At 33.5% G+C, this 16863-nt stretch overlaps 2 protein-coding genes and 1 non-coding gene across 3 annotated transcripts; 1 reads left to right on the forward strand and 2 right to left on the reverse strand.

Annotated features, from left to right (window-relative positions):
- Positions 1–200: 200 nt before the first annotated feature.
- On the reverse strand, positions 201–8040 carry LOC134250162 (isocitrate dehydrogenase [NADP] cytoplasmic-like). Its single transcript, XM_062732513.1, has 12 exons — positions 7897–8040; positions 7774–7813; positions 7212–7318; positions 6620–6706; positions 5622–5782; positions 5124–5270; positions 3311–3378; positions 2353–2421; positions 2109–2260; positions 1852–1992; positions 1383–1545; positions 201–693 (listed from the first exon to the last, which is right to left on the reverse strand). The coding sequence occupies exons 1-12, from the start codon at positions 7910–7912 to the stop codon at positions 612–614; spliced, it is 1233 nt and encodes a 410-aa protein (XP_062588497.1). The 5' UTR covers positions 7913–8040; the 3' UTR covers positions 201–611.
- A 191-nt stretch (positions 8041–8231) lies between these two features.
- Positions 8232–16565, forward strand: LOC134250173 (Parkinson disease protein 7 homolog). The gene is made up of 6 exons (XM_062732523.1): positions 8232–8381; positions 11099–11260; positions 12235–12304; positions 12669–12768; positions 16346–16371; positions 16429–16565. The coding sequence occupies exons 1-6, from the start codon at positions 8298–8300 to the stop codon at positions 16527–16529; spliced, it is 543 nt and encodes a 180-aa protein (XP_062588507.1). The 5' UTR covers positions 8232–8297; the 3' UTR covers positions 16530–16565.
- Positions 9126–9202, reverse strand: Trnaa-ggc (transfer RNA alanine (anticodon GGC)). The gene has a single exon. It is a non-coding gene; the product is annotated as a tRNA-Ala (tRNA).
- Positions 16566–16863: the final 298 nt, after the last annotated feature.

Here is a 16863-nt window from a genome sequence, read left to right on the forward strand (position 1 = left end):
TTTCAGAACGCAGTGATGATTATTTTTCAAACTAGACAACTTGTCCACGATTTTACGGGACAACCCTCGTAATGATGTATAAAAGTCAAAACATAATACTTAAAAATATTTATTTGGTCATAAAAGAAATACAATAAGTAGTTGGTGTGATAAAATCATACTGCTGTCTCTAAAATATTTTTTAAAAAATTAAAAGACTTTTAAAATGCAATATAATCAAATAGATGGGACACAAAATGATCAATACAGATAAAATTACATTAATTTAACACTACCCTGTAAGTTTATTTTTACTTACGGAATCACTCAAAAATATATCACAAGATATCCAGTAAAAATGCATCATACATGTACATCTATTAAAATGTACAATCATTTCAAAACAAATACAGATCATATAAAATTAGGTATTTTAAAAACAAAAAACATTAATAAATCAATGATATTTTAGAAGAATCACAGGGAAAAAATCTGAATACTGTAATTATCCTGCTAACACATGAACTTGTACCAAACACTGATATGTTTTACAAAGAGGAGGAAGGAGAAGATAGTTCCTATGATCAAGTTATGGTTGTTCTTGTTCACAGCTTGCTAGAGTCCTTATCTAGTCAGCTAGATTGTTTCTGGGTCAACAGCTCAGCAATCTTGTCAATGAACTCAAATGTGTTCAGGTAATCTGATCTTTGGACACTGAAATTTAAAAAACAACAACTCATTTTTACCGCTGAATGTGAATATAAAAATGTTCATGGTATGTAATGTGCTGAATATGTGTGACACAATACCTCTCTCTATGTTCTAACTTGGTGCTATACATTGTTTGTATCTTTATAGCAAGAGTTCGTAAATTCTTCTCGAACAAATCTAATACAAAACATGTTACGTAGGATCTCATAATATTAATATATTACATACATGTATATTACTTTTTTAAAAAAGAATTCCAATACAACATTCAGTATGAAAAATTCTATGAATAGTACTGCCTACTTGTACAATAACATTCCTTTGATTCAGATAATACTGCCTACTTACTTCTCCATGACTTTGATACAGATAATATTGACTACTTGTTCAAGTCTTTTATTCAGATAATACTGTCTACTTACTTGTTCAAACCTTTGATACAGATAATATTGCCTAATACTTGTTCATGCCTTTGCTACAGATAATACTGCCTACTTACTTGTTCATGCCTTTGATACAGATAATACTGCCTACTTGTTCATGTCTTTGATATAGATAATACTGCCTACTCACTTGTTCATGTCTTTGATACAGATACATGTAATACTGCCTACTTACTTGTTCATGCCTTTGTTACAGATAATACTGCCTACTTGTTCATGTCTTTGATACAGATAATACTGCCTACTTACTTGTTCATGCCTTTGATACAGATGGCTAGATCTTTGGTCATTATGCCTGATTCAATGGTTTCTATACATGCCCTCTCAAGGTCATCAGAGAACTTCTTTAGGGCATCATTCTTGTCCAGCTTAGCTCTGTGGGCAAGTCCCCGGGTCCAGGCAAAGATGGAAGCTTTAAAGAAATTGTTAAGAATTTTATACCTGTCATTTCAGATCTTGGTCTTGTATACAATTAGTATTTATATGCAAAGATAACTTTTTTTTTCTTCAGGAATCTTTGTCAGTCCTATAGACTTTTTTTTAAAGTAAGGTTTGATTTACACATTGACAACAAACCAGAAAACAAGACTATTTATCTAGGAACAAGTTTCATCTATATGTTTGCCAACTTTCTTATTTCAAACATAATGTAACTAATCTTAAATCATTCAGTTTATTTCAGGGAAACCATACATATTTTCTATAATTTGAGCTTTACCAATGGAGTTTGTCGATGTTTCGCTTCCTTTCTGATGTTGACGAAAATGCCTGGTTACTGTTCCGTGAGCAGCCTCGGCTTCAATAGTTTTACCGTCTGGGCAGACCAATACGCTGGTCATCATTCCTAGGGATCCGAAACCTACAGACAGCCAGGCATAAAAATTACAAATAAACTTGTGTTTCACAGTGACCAATCTACTTCTCAGATAGACTTTTTTTGTTGCTGTGTTGTACATTTGGGTAAATATCACGAACCTTGAGCAACAGAATCAGACTGTACATCTCCGTCGTAGTTCTTACATGCCCATACAAAGCCTCCCTCTGATTTCATGGCGTACGCTACCATGTCATCAATAAGTCGATGCTCGTACCAAATCTTTTTCTCCTCATAAGCCTTCTTGTAATCTCTAAATACATGTAAATTAAAGAATCCAATGTGTTTACTCTAAATGAATGAGAAAATTTGTTTATATATAAAATATAATAATATTCTACTCACTTTTCATAAATTTCTTGAAATATATCTTTGAATCTTCCATCATATTTCTTCAGAATGGTATTCTTTGTACTGAAAAAGACTTCACCTTTAATACTGTATACAGGAAATTTTTGCCCCCATTTTATTTTCGTCCCTTTCGCCCTCTTCTTGATTCGGCAAATTTAAAACGGGGCAATTTCAAATTATACAGCATAATTTCTTACACAAAACTATGACTGGGCGAATTTAAAACTGGGCAAAATTGCACGGAGTTGCAAAAGGGCTGTGCCGGAACTCAATCCGGAATTTAATTCGTTACTGTTCTAATTTTACTCTCGCTTTCATATTTCCCGCGTGGAGATCAGCAAGTTGTTTACCGATGGAATTTGGCTGTTTCATCTCTATCAGATGACAGTGTAAGTTTGCAAACATGTTTTGATAATTATTTTTATGATATGTAACAAATTTAAAGCTATTCTTGTTATGTGCCACTTCATAAATGCAAATTTGAGCTGTTATGTACTGAAGGCTGATTTTGTCAATGTATGGTGCGCATTTTCTGTCACATGAATTAAGTGATAACTTTCATACTGGTTATGTGTGAGAATAATTGGCTGTTGAAAATCTTTGGTATTTTTTTTAATAGTTATTGATTATTTCTACATGTTATTGTTGTTTTCATTTGCAGTTTTTCACCTGATGGAATAAAGGAATCGCTACTGTAACACTCTTATGTTCATCATGTTAGCTGTCTGCAAACCTACCTAGAGGCAGCACAAGGGCGAAAATAACCCGGGGCGAATTTAACCCTGTATACAGTATATGGTGTGCTACTGACAGATACAATAAATAAATGCTTACTGGTACAAAATCCAATTTCTTTCAATTCTGATCTGTTCACTTGTAAGCTTTAAGCTTGAGTACAGTTATCTGTAACTAAAATTTGTTTTTTTAAGATTGAACAAAATAAAAAATTCACCTCAAATATAGTGGCCATTCTTTTTGTAGAGTAAACTGGAATGAACTATGGGCAAATTCTCTTATACTCTTCAATGAAAAAAGAACATATTAATGTGAATAATATAAAATTAAAACAGTGAATTAGAATATTGCTTTTTGTAGAATTGAAAACTGCTCTCATGTCTCATAATATGCTTTGATTTATGAATGATCTTGTTATAATAATTGACTGCCACATAATGAATAGAGCTTTGATTCTATTCCCAGAAAAATAGGAGAAAACCAGATATATGTTCAGTATTAAAAAGTTTAAATATACAAGTGGACCCCCTTAACCCCCACCCACCCAGGGGATAGAGTCATGATTTAGACAAAATTGAATCTGTGCTACTTGAGGATGCTTCGATATAAACATAACAAATCATGGCTTTTCTATTCTTGAAAACAAGATTTTTAAATATTCCTATGCAAATTTATGAACCCCCACTGTGATCCACCCTACCCCTGTGGCTTGTGGGGTCATGATTTGTACAATCTTTAATCTACACAATGTGATAAAGCTTTCACATGAATTTGTCTTTTCTGACCCTTTTGTTTTTGAGATTTTCAAAAGATACCATTAAATTATCTCCCCTTGAAAGATGATATGAATAAACATAAATTCATGCTCTTTGTGCATGAATGCTTTGTGGCAAGTTTAGCTGAAATTGGCCCAGTGGTTCTTGAGAAGGAAATCCAGTCAAAGCGCCCCCTAATAAAACCGTCCCGGTCAAAGCGTCCCCTGATTTTGGTCAAAGCGTCCCCTGATTTTGGTCAAAGCGCCCCTTATAGAATTTTACAGTAAAATGATGTTACAAAACATCCCCCAAACCGCCCCCAAATATTGGTCAAAGCGTCCCCTGATTTTAGTCAACGTGCCCCGGCCCTGATTTTTGTCAAAGCGCCCCATTACATTTTTTACTTAGAAAAAATCGTCTGGGAACCGTCCTCAAGCAATGGTCAAAACGTCCCCGATTTTTGTCAAAGCATACCCTGATTTTGGTCAAGGCGCCCCCTAATTTATTTTTACAAACATGTTACGGAATAAAGCAATGGTCAAAACGTCCCCGACTTTGGTCTAAGCGTCCCCTGATTTTGGTCAAGGCGCCCCCTAATATATCTTTACAAACATATGTTACGGAATAAAGCAATGGTCAAAACGTCCCTGATTTCGGTCAAGGTGCCCCCTATTATATTTTTACAAACGTGTTACGGAATAAAACTGTTTTGTATTTATAATATTATCATTCTTTGGCAGTTACCTGAAAAAATTCTATAAGGGGGCGCTTTGACCAAAATTAGGGGACGCTTTGACCAAACCCAGGGGACGCTTTGACCATTTCTTGGGGACAGTAAAGATTTGTTTGAATAAAAATATTTTTTTCTATAAAATATGTTAGGGGCGCTTTGACCAATATTTGGGGGCGGTATTTTTTCTATAAAAAAATTTTAGGGGGCGCTTTGACCAAAATCAGGGGACGCTTCGACTAAAACTTGGGGACGCTTTGACCGGGACATTTTTATTATGGGGCGCTTTGACTGGCTCCCCTTGAGAAGAAGTCAGAATGTTAAAAATTTACAGAGACACACAACAGAAGACAGAACCAGGCAGACACTCTAGATCTTCAATCAGAAAGCTCAACTGAGCCTTCAGCTCAAGTGAGCTAAAAATTAATTAACTTACAATCTTATTTTTACTGCTTTATTTAGCATTGATGAGAGCAATAATAAAACAGCAGTAAAATAATATTGTAAACAGTAGGTCTGGATACTCCAGTCCCTATAGCTCTTACCTTGTCTGTGTTATACATGGCCAGGGCTACACCTCCCGACTCTGTAAAGTCAAACACATTGTAGTTCTGTTCCTGGCCGCCATTAGCTGGTGTGAACTTGATCTCGAGTTTGCCAGGTCCAGGTACAACAAAATCTGTGGCGCGGTACTAAAAATAGAACACATCGTCTATAATACAACAAAATCTGTGGGGCGGTACTAAAAATAGAACACATCATCAATAATACGACAAAATCTGTGGCACCGAACTAAAAATAGAACACATCATCTATGATACAACAAAATCTGTGGCACGGTACTAAAAATAGAACACATCACCAATAATACAACAAAATCTGTGGCACGGTACTAAAAATACATCATCAATAATTCAATATGGTGGAAACTGAAACACTTGAACCTGACAAACTACTGAATCAATATGGTGGAAATTAAAACAAATTAACCTGACAAGTTACTGAATCTTGTTCCCACATAGCTATAAAATAATCCTTTTTACCTGGTCTCCATAAGCATGACGGCCTATAACGATGCTCTTTGTCCATCCAGGTACAAGACGGGGAATGTTGCTACAGATGATGGCTTCACGAAAAACTGTTCCTCCTAAAATATTTCTAATGGTTCCATTAGGAGACTTCCACATCTTCTTCAAATTGAATTCTGAAATTATCAAATTAAATTAATATCAATGAATTAGTTACAATAGAAAAATAAATTAAATCATTGTGTAAAATGTGGTTCTTACCCTGCACTCAATAAAACAATGTTTGGTATCTACTCTCAACTCTGTAAAAATGTTTTTCTACCCAACTTCTATTCAATAATGTAATAATTATATGTGGTATATCATACACTACATATAATTATTACATTATTGAGTATATCTATATGTGGTGCCTAACTTAAGTGGTAATCAGCCTTTACTTTATAATGTGAAATGTGGTGCCTTCCCTTTACTCTTTAAAGTAATATGTGATCATTAACTCTAATCTTTAACAAAATATAAGATACCTTCCTTCCACTGTTTAATATTAAATGTGGTAGCTATATACAGTATATGTACCCCAATCTGTATTAAACAAGAGATGTTGTGAAAGACTTGCCCCCCCCCCCCCTCCTCCTAGACATACACTGAAGTGTTTACAAGCCTTAATTATTTATTATGGGCAGTGTACATAGAAATGCAAAATAAATGTGTATAGATATGTGCATAATTTGCATAGAAAACGAATGGAAACTGCAAATAAATAGAATTTTCTATCATGTCCAAGGGGCACAACTCTGTCAAAAATTGCTTGATTGCACCCAAAACAGGAACATGACCTAGATATTCCTCTGATTAATCTGTAAACCAAATTTCATTTCAGTATGTGCAACCTCTGCAAAGAAAATGATTGAAACTGTTGGTACCAAAAGACAAAATAACCAACTGAAAGAGAGCAGCAAAGCAATAAGCCCACCCCTCTTCAAAGGGGGGCATAATAATATGGCACCTACCCTCCACTCTCTTCTCATCTGGGGTAATGGTGGCACACTTAATTCCCACATTGTACTTCTTAATAGCATTGGCAGCATCAATTGTTACTGAAAAAAAAATCAGAGGGAACAGATAAGTAAATCTTTATAAGGCTTTTATAAATCAGTATCACAAACAATGTAATATGTCAAATACAATACTCAAATACCCAATTACAAACTTGAACTTATTTAATATTCATGATTTTTATTTATTTATTTATTTTTCTTCTTTTTTTTTTTTTGAGTCCAGATGGTGAACTTTTCCTAATTCAGGAATTAAATTTTCTTAGTTTCCTTGTCTTTCCAATCCATTAAAATATTTTGCTCTATCAAATGATTTCAAAGTATTTATAATTTATTTAGCTAAACTTTTACTCTGGATTAAACCCTGTAATATATTTTTATGTACAATCTAATATGATGAAATAACAATGTTGATTTTATAAGTTTTTTTTTTAAGCAATGAAACCTCCACTGAGGGAAATCCTTCATTGTTACCCTGTGTATACCCTGTGGTAATATTATATAACTGTTGAGTAACAAGTCTGTTATATAATCACATTCAATGTACCTTGGTCATCTGTCGCGTCTCGATTTTCCATTCCAAGATCATAGGAATGGAGCTCTAATTCCACAAAAGGCAGGATCAACTTCTGTTTGATTAAATCCCAAATGACTCTGTAAAATTTTGAGGAAAAAAACTTTGTAGCAACTCAATCATTAATAACAATTTTAATTAAATGAAATATCATTTAGATTTTGTGAAATTAAAATAATTTAATGTTATAAAATGCCAAAGAAAACTATCAACCCTCCCTTGAATATTAAGGTGATATAAATGTAATTTGCCCCCATCCCCCCTTTTTTTAGACATGTTTCATGGCCCTTATTTTGAATGCTCTAATTATAGATCCGCCAATGAAATCCGACATGCCACATGTCATTCGATATTCTACTCATCTTTCAGAATTTAAGTAGAAACTCGTTCATGACCGAAAGAAAGCATTTAAAAAATAAATTTATATAGATAGATATTAATAACAATTTTTTCCCTCTTTCATTAGAGATGAAAATGATTTAGTATAATAAAAACAGCTGTGGACAGATGCTCCGCCCACTTTTGCATGTCTTACCGGGTCATTTCATCTCCTTGCATTTCAACAACTGGTCCTCCTGCAAAACAAAGCCAATTTATTAATTTTTGTCATATCTTGAATTGCTTAACGATATTATTTTCTTCAGTTTAGATCGCATACCTTTGATTTTCCCCATTTTTCTTGTACAGAGACCGGTAATACACGCGTGCGTACAAGTTTGACGTTATCGCCTGAATGAACTTTGGACGCTACGGAAGAGCCCGTGTGTCATAAATTTGAGGCTCACCATGGGACACAGGCAGATTTTGAAATGTCGAGAAAAAATGAATACACGAACACCATCAACAATATTTATATTCTAAAGTAATTAAATTTTTCACTTAAAAAATATGATTCTGGGAGGGAAAAAAGGAAAGATATTAAAATACTAACGTAATTCAACAGTAGACTCTTTTTCCGGAAAAATACTTAATAGGCCAAGAGATGATGTAGGAACTGGATTTACACACATCTTTACTTTGCAATACGCAGTTTTTTTTTCCTGCAAACAATTCAACAAGATGCCGACTGCTGTTGTGTTGCTGGCAGAAGGTGCCGAAGAAATGGAAACTGTCATTTCGGTTGATGTCTTGCGTCGTGGAGGTGTACGTTTCCTTTCACTGAACATTTCTTTTTTCGTGTAAAGTGAAAGTAGAAATTCATGCCGGCTGTGCAAATATATCGCATGTGTTACGGTTTCAGTATTTGACACTGTCAAGTATGTTTTGTTGTTGTAAACTAAATAAAAATGCCACTGTTCAGATACAACTCCCTTAAGAAGACACTGTATGCTAACACTAATTATTATACCTCTACTGATTTTTTTTGCTATATAAAAGTAATGCAGTGAAATGTGAATAATTCCCTAGAAATCTCGGTGAATGGACGAATTCCCTGTGTTTTAGTTAAATGAGCTAATCCTTGTTTCTGTAGCTAAATCCCCGGTTATCCGTAATTCTCTAGATTTTACTTTTGTATTGGTCTAATATGTTAATGGATTAATTCCCCATGCGATAGTCTTGAAGCAAATTCCTCGCCATTCGTTAAACTCTATTTGTATCTGTAACAGAGACAATTTTGTGCCTCTGCTGGGGATTGAACCCAGGGATCTGGCTTGCCAGTCCAGTGCTCTACCATTGAACTAAAGGGTTAACTCACTAGCCCAAGCTAGTAGGATGCCATGTACCTTAAAATTACATTACTACATTGTCCCCCTCCAGGGAATGAAATGTCCTCATGTCTTTGGGAGTGCCACACCTAAGGGGCGAAGTTCTAGGGGCAATCACTCTCACCAGCCAGAGAACACCTGGGTCCCAACGTGGGCGCCAAATGTAACAGAGACAATTCTGTGCCTCTGCTGGGGATTGAACCCAGGACCTCTGGCTTGCCAGTCCAGTGTTCTACCAACTGAGCTAAAAGACTAGGCCAAGCTAGTACTGGATGCCATGTATCTTACACTACTACATATCGGTATAATAAAACAGTTAAAAAGTATATCATTGAGGGAGTTAACAAGATTCCAGTTCCTCTCGCCAGGAAAATTGTCCTGGTCTTGGGGAACTGAAATCTTGCTAACTCCCTCAATGATATGCTCTAACTGTATACTGTAATATTAATACTAAGGCCTAATTATGAGTCTGCTAGCTGTCTTTCTTCAATTCTTGTGTCACATGTAAAAATTGTTCAGCACTAGAGCTGCATGAAAACTAGGACTTTTATATTTTGGAATTGTATTTCATATGACCAGAACTTTGTTTGGGGAGCAGTATTTTCTTTTGACCTTGACATTTGAATTTTAACAGGTGCCGCAGAAGTATACAAGAACATTGTTTATGATTGGAGCTTTGTTAGGGTTCCACCATTTTCTTTTACCTTTTGACCTTAAACTTTGACCTTCTCTCATTAAATTTTAACCTTGGACATATTTTTTAATGGTGGGTGCCTGCAGGGGTTTTATTTATTATCACATATATTTCTTGTGACAGGCATTTCTTTGACAATGACCTTGACCCTTGAGGTTTGACCAACATTCAAGTTTGAAAAGAAATTAACTTTGCCTATACTTTTTAAATGCTTGGTGATAGGGCTTTCATATTTCACATGTCATGCATTCCTTGTGTTAATAAAATCTTTTCTTTGTTACTAAACTTTTACCTCATGACCTTGACCTTGGAATTTGATCTAATTTTGAAAACTTTAATCTGCGCCATATTTTCAGAATCACTATTTGGGGGGGGGGCTTTTCTTTCACATATGTATTTCTTAATTTGTGTCATGATTTTTGGGGGATTTTCACCTATATTTATTAACTTATGGTCTTGATGTTGAAGGTTTACCCACATTTGAAATCTTAGCCTTGAGCTGCTATACGGGGGACTAATTGTGTCTTAAACACATTTTGTTTCTACTGTACAACTAAGCAATTTTACTCTTGATTTCTCAAAATCTACATCTTTTGAAAACTTGCATTGTTTCATTGGATGATTCTAGACCCAGTTTAATCCGGTATGCTAATCTCTTTAAAAATTTTAATTACATGTATTGGTATTTAGGTAGACAGACATCTCGGCCCATCGACACCTCTGCCTGTGACAGTTGACACCTAAGCCCTCACAGGTCGGCCCAAAATTATTGACACGTCGGCCCATATAAAAGACACCTCGGCCCAAGCAAATTTGTGGTAGAAAAAATTAATTCAGTGTCTGAATTGAAGTTAATAATAAAAAGATGTCATTTTTTTGGACGGTTTAACATTTTTTAAAAATCAAATAAGGAAGGGGGATGGGTCTATCATAGACTCTATGAAAGATGATTAGTTTATTTCTTAAACTAAATAATTTTAAATTCATGGAAGGAATTTTCTTAATGTACAATGTGGCTGAAACCATAACTTATAACTTTTGTGAATGTTTTCATAAGAAATGTTGGAGATGTTGTTCAGTGGAATTTTTAAAAAAACGTGCAGACCCAAATTTAAGCCTGCTCATAATTAACCCCCATTGTCACTTGTATGGAGACTGCGGCTTTTTGTTTATCAATGTCTTCTCATTCCTTGATTATAGTCAATATACTCGTGGAAGTTTTTGTATAATTAAAAAATTTATGACACAAATTCTGAAAACGGAAAAATACTTTATTTCTCAATGAATTTTTGCTTGGGTCGAGGTGTCTTATGTATGGGCCGACCTGTCTTTAATTTTGGACGGACCTATCTGAGCCAAGGTGTCACTGGACCGAGATGTCAATGGGCTGAGGTGTCTGACATTCGGTATTTATTATATAAAAGCAGGTTGAAATAGCTGACTTTTTTCTTAATTTGTAGATAGATGTGAAGTTAGTTGGGCTACATGGGACTGAGCCTGTACACTGCAGCAGAGATGTGAGAATTGTACCGGACACCACCCTGACAGAGGCCCAGAAGTCAGCTCCGTACGACGTAGTCGTCATGCCAGGGGGAGCAAATGGAGCCAAGAATCTCGCAGCTGTAAGTGATTCAATTCATTGGATTCAGCTAAAGGCTCAAAAAAGCTTTTCTGATAAAAAAAAAATTGTCCATTTTCAATCATCATTGTTGTTCAGTCACTGTAAACTTTTCACAATTTCTCCAGAAAACTAGATCAATTTCAGCTAAATTTAGCAGAGAGTATCCTTTGGTAAAGAGGTCTTCTATTTGTTCCTACAAAGGGCCATGGCCTCTTAAAGAGAGAATTAATGAAGAAAAAGCAAAAATATTTAGGGTATTGTGAAAATTTTTCTCATGAACCACTGAGCCCTCTAAAAAAAAACTTTTGTGAAAGGAATCAGAGTTTTACATTAGAATATGAAAGTAAAAATTAATGGTCCCTGAGGGTAGGGTTGGGCTGCAATATGGAATCTAAAATGGAAGTATATGTTTAAAAATGTTCTCAAAGCTAACAGGACCAGGTGAGGATTAGTAATAGTAGTATGCAAGCATCTTCAGGTCATACAGATTCTAGCTTGTTCAAAGCATCCACCCTTCACCCCCATCCACGAGGATAGGATGGGGCCTCAATAGAGCATCAATGTTTTACATTGAAATTTGTCAAAAAATTCTAACTTTCATGAACAACAAACATCATGATAAGTGATAGAATGTGCAAACCTTGAATTTGTCAAGTCATGTAGATTCAAGTTTTTGACCTTTAGAAGAATCAAGGAAAGAACACATGGCCATGATTAATTAAACATATTAAAATGCAAGTTTCCTCTGATAGTGTAGATTCAAATTTGTTCAATTCTTGACCCCCTGATTAGACTGAGGCCAAGTACTGAAGAACAGTAGGGCCAAGGTGATTCAGGGGAGCATTATGGCCCATGTTTTTTTTTTTAAGGGAGGGGGCATTTGTTTCTCTAGGACTACATGCATGTTATCAAATATTTCAAGGAAAATATTCTGGAAATAATTTATTTTGTGACTTTGTCTGTTTCTTATTTCAGTCCTCTGAGGTTAAAAGTCTCCTAGAATCACAGGTGGAGAACCACAAGTTAATAGCTGCCATTTGTGCAGGTAAGATTCTTTTTTCACTATATATCTTAGTTTGTTCTTGAGGCTGGTCTTAAATCAAAGTTGAAGATTCTTCTTGATATAAAAACTGGAAATTATGTTTATTTAACGGTATTTAAATCATTGATGAGACCTTTACATGCTGTTTTGCAAGACTATCTGTATAGTCATTATTCAAAAATATTGAACTGTAGATACTTGAAATGGGTAGGATGCATTAAAATTGCTAAAAAATCTAAGGAAAAAAAATGACAATATGTGCTATTAACTCGCAAACTATAGTGAATTACAGACTTGGATAAAATTGTATGAAAGTCACTTAGTATAATGCTTGAATTTTTAATTTTATTTTAAAAATATTTTTCAGCTCCAATAGCATTGGTCAGTCATAAAATAAACCCGGGATCCAAAGTAACATCACATCCATCAGTCAAAGGAAAAATGGAGGAAGGTAGCCATAATTCCTTGTACATGTATATTATTCTGTACTGTATACTATACTATAACTCATTCTTCAGAACTGAATTCAGATTTGTGACCAAAGGGCTATTTTTTAAAAATAATCAATTTCATAATTTATGTATATTAATTGAGTCAGTACCCTTCCTGTTTCTGAAAAAAAATTATGGGAAGATAATCTGAAGTCTTTAAAGGAGATAGGTGTCCAAATGTACAAGCATGTCTGAAATTTTATGTACGTAACTTGGTGTCCACAGTGACTGTTTTTTAAATCAATAAGCTATTCTTTTCTGGTGAATCCTTTTTGAAGTATATAAACACTAGTTTGCATGTTTTATTGCATGAGTTATTTCGGCCTTATTCCATTATAATCAAAAAATATATCCAAGATTACCAATGGACACCGTTACTTACATAAGCACTAAACAAGTAACATATTACTAGAGATTAACAAGTTGTTAAAATATGAAAATAATGTAATCAATAAGGTATGATGAAATCATGTTTAATGTTATATTAAATGGAATTTATTTTAAAAGTCACAATTTTTATTTCTAGTTTCAAAAAAGGAGAAATTATGTAAGTAACATGGACACCTAACTCCAAATCAGGCTTTAAAAAGGAACAAAAAAATAACAAGACAATCGAACACTTGTCTTTAATACTTTAAATATTTCATTTCAAAGCTTAGAAATAGACTAGCTTTCAAAGAGAATTAATGCAGACAAGTAAATTGTCAAATGGATTGCTAAATATCCCAGGTCTTCTATTTTGAGTCTTGTCGATCTTTGTGTCAATGTTACGAACATAATTCAGTCATTTATTGTAAATCTGAAAGAGAAAATGATATAAAACAAAATACACCATAATGTAATCAATACATATGCTGTTTAATTATATTTATTATATATCCTTGAAAAAAAAACCAGAAACAAGGCAATTAAAGCACGAATTATGTCACTACTTCAAGTTTTCATGTCTCCTTTACGAACGTAATTGCTTAAACAATATGGCAATATTAAAAAAAATATTCAATAAGTATTCATCCTTTGATAAGACCAGAACAAAACTAACAAATATAGAATAAAATATAGTAAAATGTAACTATATCATTAATAGATTATACAAATAATGTAAAAACACTTATGTTCGTAACAAAAGACGCGAATCAAAAGTCAAATGTTAAATCGAAAGTACTCGACTCGGACAGATTTATGTATTTTGTATGATCATAATCGACATATTTTAGTTTCTGATTAATAGCTACATGGTATAAAGATACAATGACTGTATTTATGTGTTAAACATTCACTCAAATTGATACAATATTGGACACAATGAGCATTGCCATGTTTTCTAGCAGACAGCTATGCCACCTTTCTTCTTTCGTTTTTAATTTATAATTATACCACTGCTATGGATTTCCTGAGCCAAACTCATGATTCATTGGCTGTTATTTTAGCAATCATACTGAAAGCTATTATGTTCGTAACGGTCAAGACACCAAACATTTTACAATCAGAGATCATTTTAAAATTACAAAAAGAACTGAGTTATGTTCATGAAGCATATTGTTAAAAATAATTTATCACACATACTCATTAATTAAACACAGAAATTGAACTTGACAAATTATTTAGTGTTTGTAGAGAGGTTAAAAACTTCAATGCATATGGACACAATGCGTTACGAACATGAACCATATATTTTTAAGTTCAGAAAAAAATAATTAGGATAATTTTAGCATGTTTGACAAAATAAATGTATTATTTCATTTATATGCTAAGACAATGTACACATATATCATCCCAAATGATTTGATTTTTGAATGAAACAATATCTTTATGCCTATTAGAAAATTATGCCACATTTTCTGTGATTGAAATACCCTACAACAATGACCAATATTTTTTTATTCCTCAACTCACATTCATAAAACTATTTATACTATATCCTTACACAAGTATCAAATCATATCAATTAATCAATCTATCTGCTTATACATTATTTATTGGAAAATAAAGGAGAAAAGAAATATATTTTAAAAATTCACCAGTATTGAAGAATGAGTTATATAGAAATTTATGGATTGGGGTTTAATATGTTAATACTGTGATAAATGCAAAGTTTCCGTGGGTATTATGAAATCATTAAAATTTGTGGGGACCAAATTTCATGGATTGCATAAATTTCATACATGTAGGTTTGTGTGGATTTAACTACATGTTTTCTATTATACATGTGCCTACAAAAGGAAATATGGATGTAACCCTAATTTTAGTACCAGGTAATGACATGTATGAATTCATGGAGGATGTTAATTTATGGATGATAGCTATACCCACAAACTCTACAAAAACTGAGTCACCACAAGATATATTCATTCAAAAGTATAAAGGAATCTGGCTGTCTAGTTGTCCATTTGTTCTTGCGATCTTGCCAGGACTATAACTCAGTAACAGAGAATCATTGGCCTATAATTGGTGCAAAGATTGCATATGAACTGAGGATGGGTACTGACCTTGACACAAAGTCATTCTGGCAAGATCAAGGTCACTTGCAGAAAAAAAGTTTTTAAAAAATGTTTGGTCTACAACATACTAAACATATGCTAATAGAGGCTATTTGGAACTCCAAAACATACAAAAGAATGCTTATGAGTTCAGGGTGTGTCATGACCTTGATCTAGTGTCATTGTGACTCTATATACAAACAATGTTGATATCATTGAAATAATTTGGTGGCTAGTATAAATGTTTTTCATTTGCTTTTTTATACCAGATCTTGACAGTTGTATGCTTATACATACATGTATTGATCAGAGCTATTCAACTGTATTAATATCTTTTGACCTTGGCCTTTCTCTTGATCTTACTTATCTTAAAATGATAAAAAGTTCAGTTTAAAGAAACTATTTAAAATTTTCTAATCAGACCTAATGTGCTCATTCATATTGTAAGAGCTATTCAACTGAGGCAATATTTTTTTTTACCTTGACCTTTCCTTTGACCTTGACTTTGAATTTGTGTTAAGCTAAATTTCAAACAAAGTATTCCAGATATTTTTTTATTTAATTTATATGCTTCTTTATATTGAAAAGAGATATTTGGTTGACCTTGACCTTTCCTTCAACCTGGTGTGCAATTTTCTCAAATTTGTTTTTATCTCAAAGAAACTGTTTCTTCATGTATTCCTTTTTTATGCAAGCATATGCACTGATACATTAATTGGTGAGGATTAGGCATATGTGTCCATTTTGCTTACATTATCTTCCCAATGATCTTTGATTTTAGAGCTGTATTAAACTCAGTTTTAAAGAAACTATTCAATGTACTTTCATCAAACTTCATACTCTTATACAAATTTTAATGTTGCATTACTAATGAACCCTGGGTGGGGTATTCATGTCATATGGACATATTTCTAGTTATTACAGCTACACACAGAAGTTGAAACTTCGATACTCAGAAAAGCATTGTCAGTGTGGCATTTTTCCGATGACAGTGGGTAAATCTATAACAGTGTTAATGTTTTATCTTTTAATGTTTATTATGTTATTATTCACTGATATTTTTGTGTCTTAAGGTGGCTACAAATACAGCGAGGAGAGGGTGTGTTAGTTTGTGGCTGTACGACAAACTGATCACCAGTCTAAAAATGTGTGTGAGGGCCGGGAACCACTTTTGAATTTGCTCTAAAGATTGTGGAAATTCTACAAGGCAAAGAGAAAGCCCACTCACTTGTGGCACCTATGCTGTTAAAACTGTGACATTGACGTGTATTCATGTTTGGTTTTTAATTTGTGTATTGCTTTTCTGTTATAATCCAAAGAAGAAAAGTGTAAAATTTTTATTGCAGCTTTTGTTAATAAGTAATATTGAATTGGCATTCAGAGTTAAATTTTATTGTATAATTTACATGGTTTTGTGGGATTTTTGTTTGTTTTGGTTTATTAAAGAGAGAGTTTTGATACTTGTTTGATTTTTTGAATAATTCTATACAGAATCATTGTATTAAATATAAGAAGAATGTAGAAACTAGATACTATATTCCAGTTTTGAAATTAATATATTCCTTTTCATCACCCATGATGATGATTAGAA

Source organism: Saccostrea cucullata, unplaced genomic scaffold (assembly GCF_032062105.1).
Source record: "Saccostrea cucullata isolate Sc308-1 unplaced genomic scaffold, CSIRO_AGI_Scuc_v1 ctg44, whole genome shotgun sequence".
Classification (NCBI taxonomy): Eukaryota; Metazoa; Mollusca; class Bivalvia; order Ostreida; family Ostreidae; genus Saccostrea; species Saccostrea cuccullata.

What these genes read in the sequence shown, in the direction of transcription:
- LOC134250162 (XM_062732513.1), bottom strand. An exon ending in CAAGGAGATGAAATGACCCG is followed by an intron (nt 7,319 to 7,773) that starts GTAAGACATGCA and finishes AAAATTTTACAG; the next exon opens with AGTCATTTGGGATTTAATCA. An exon ending in GTCTGATTCTGTTGCTCAAG is followed by an intron (nt 1,993 to 2,108) that starts GTTCGTGATATT and finishes GGCTGTCTGTAG; the next exon opens with GTTTCGGATCCCTAGGAATG.
- LOC134250173 (XM_062732523.1), top strand. Translation starts at nt 8,298, where the DNA reads ATGCCGACTGCTGTTGTGTTGCTGGCAGAAGGTGCCGAAGAAATGGAA. An exon ending in ATGTCTTGCGTCGTGGAGGT is followed by an intron (nt 8,382 to 11,098) that starts GTACGTTTCCTT and finishes CTTAATTTGTAG; the next exon opens with ATAGATGTGAAGTTAGTTGG. An exon ending in GAAGGTAGCCATAATTCCTT is followed by an intron (nt 12,769 to 16,345) that starts GTACATGTATAT and finishes TTGTGTCTTAAG; the next exon opens with GTGGCTACAAATACAGCGAG.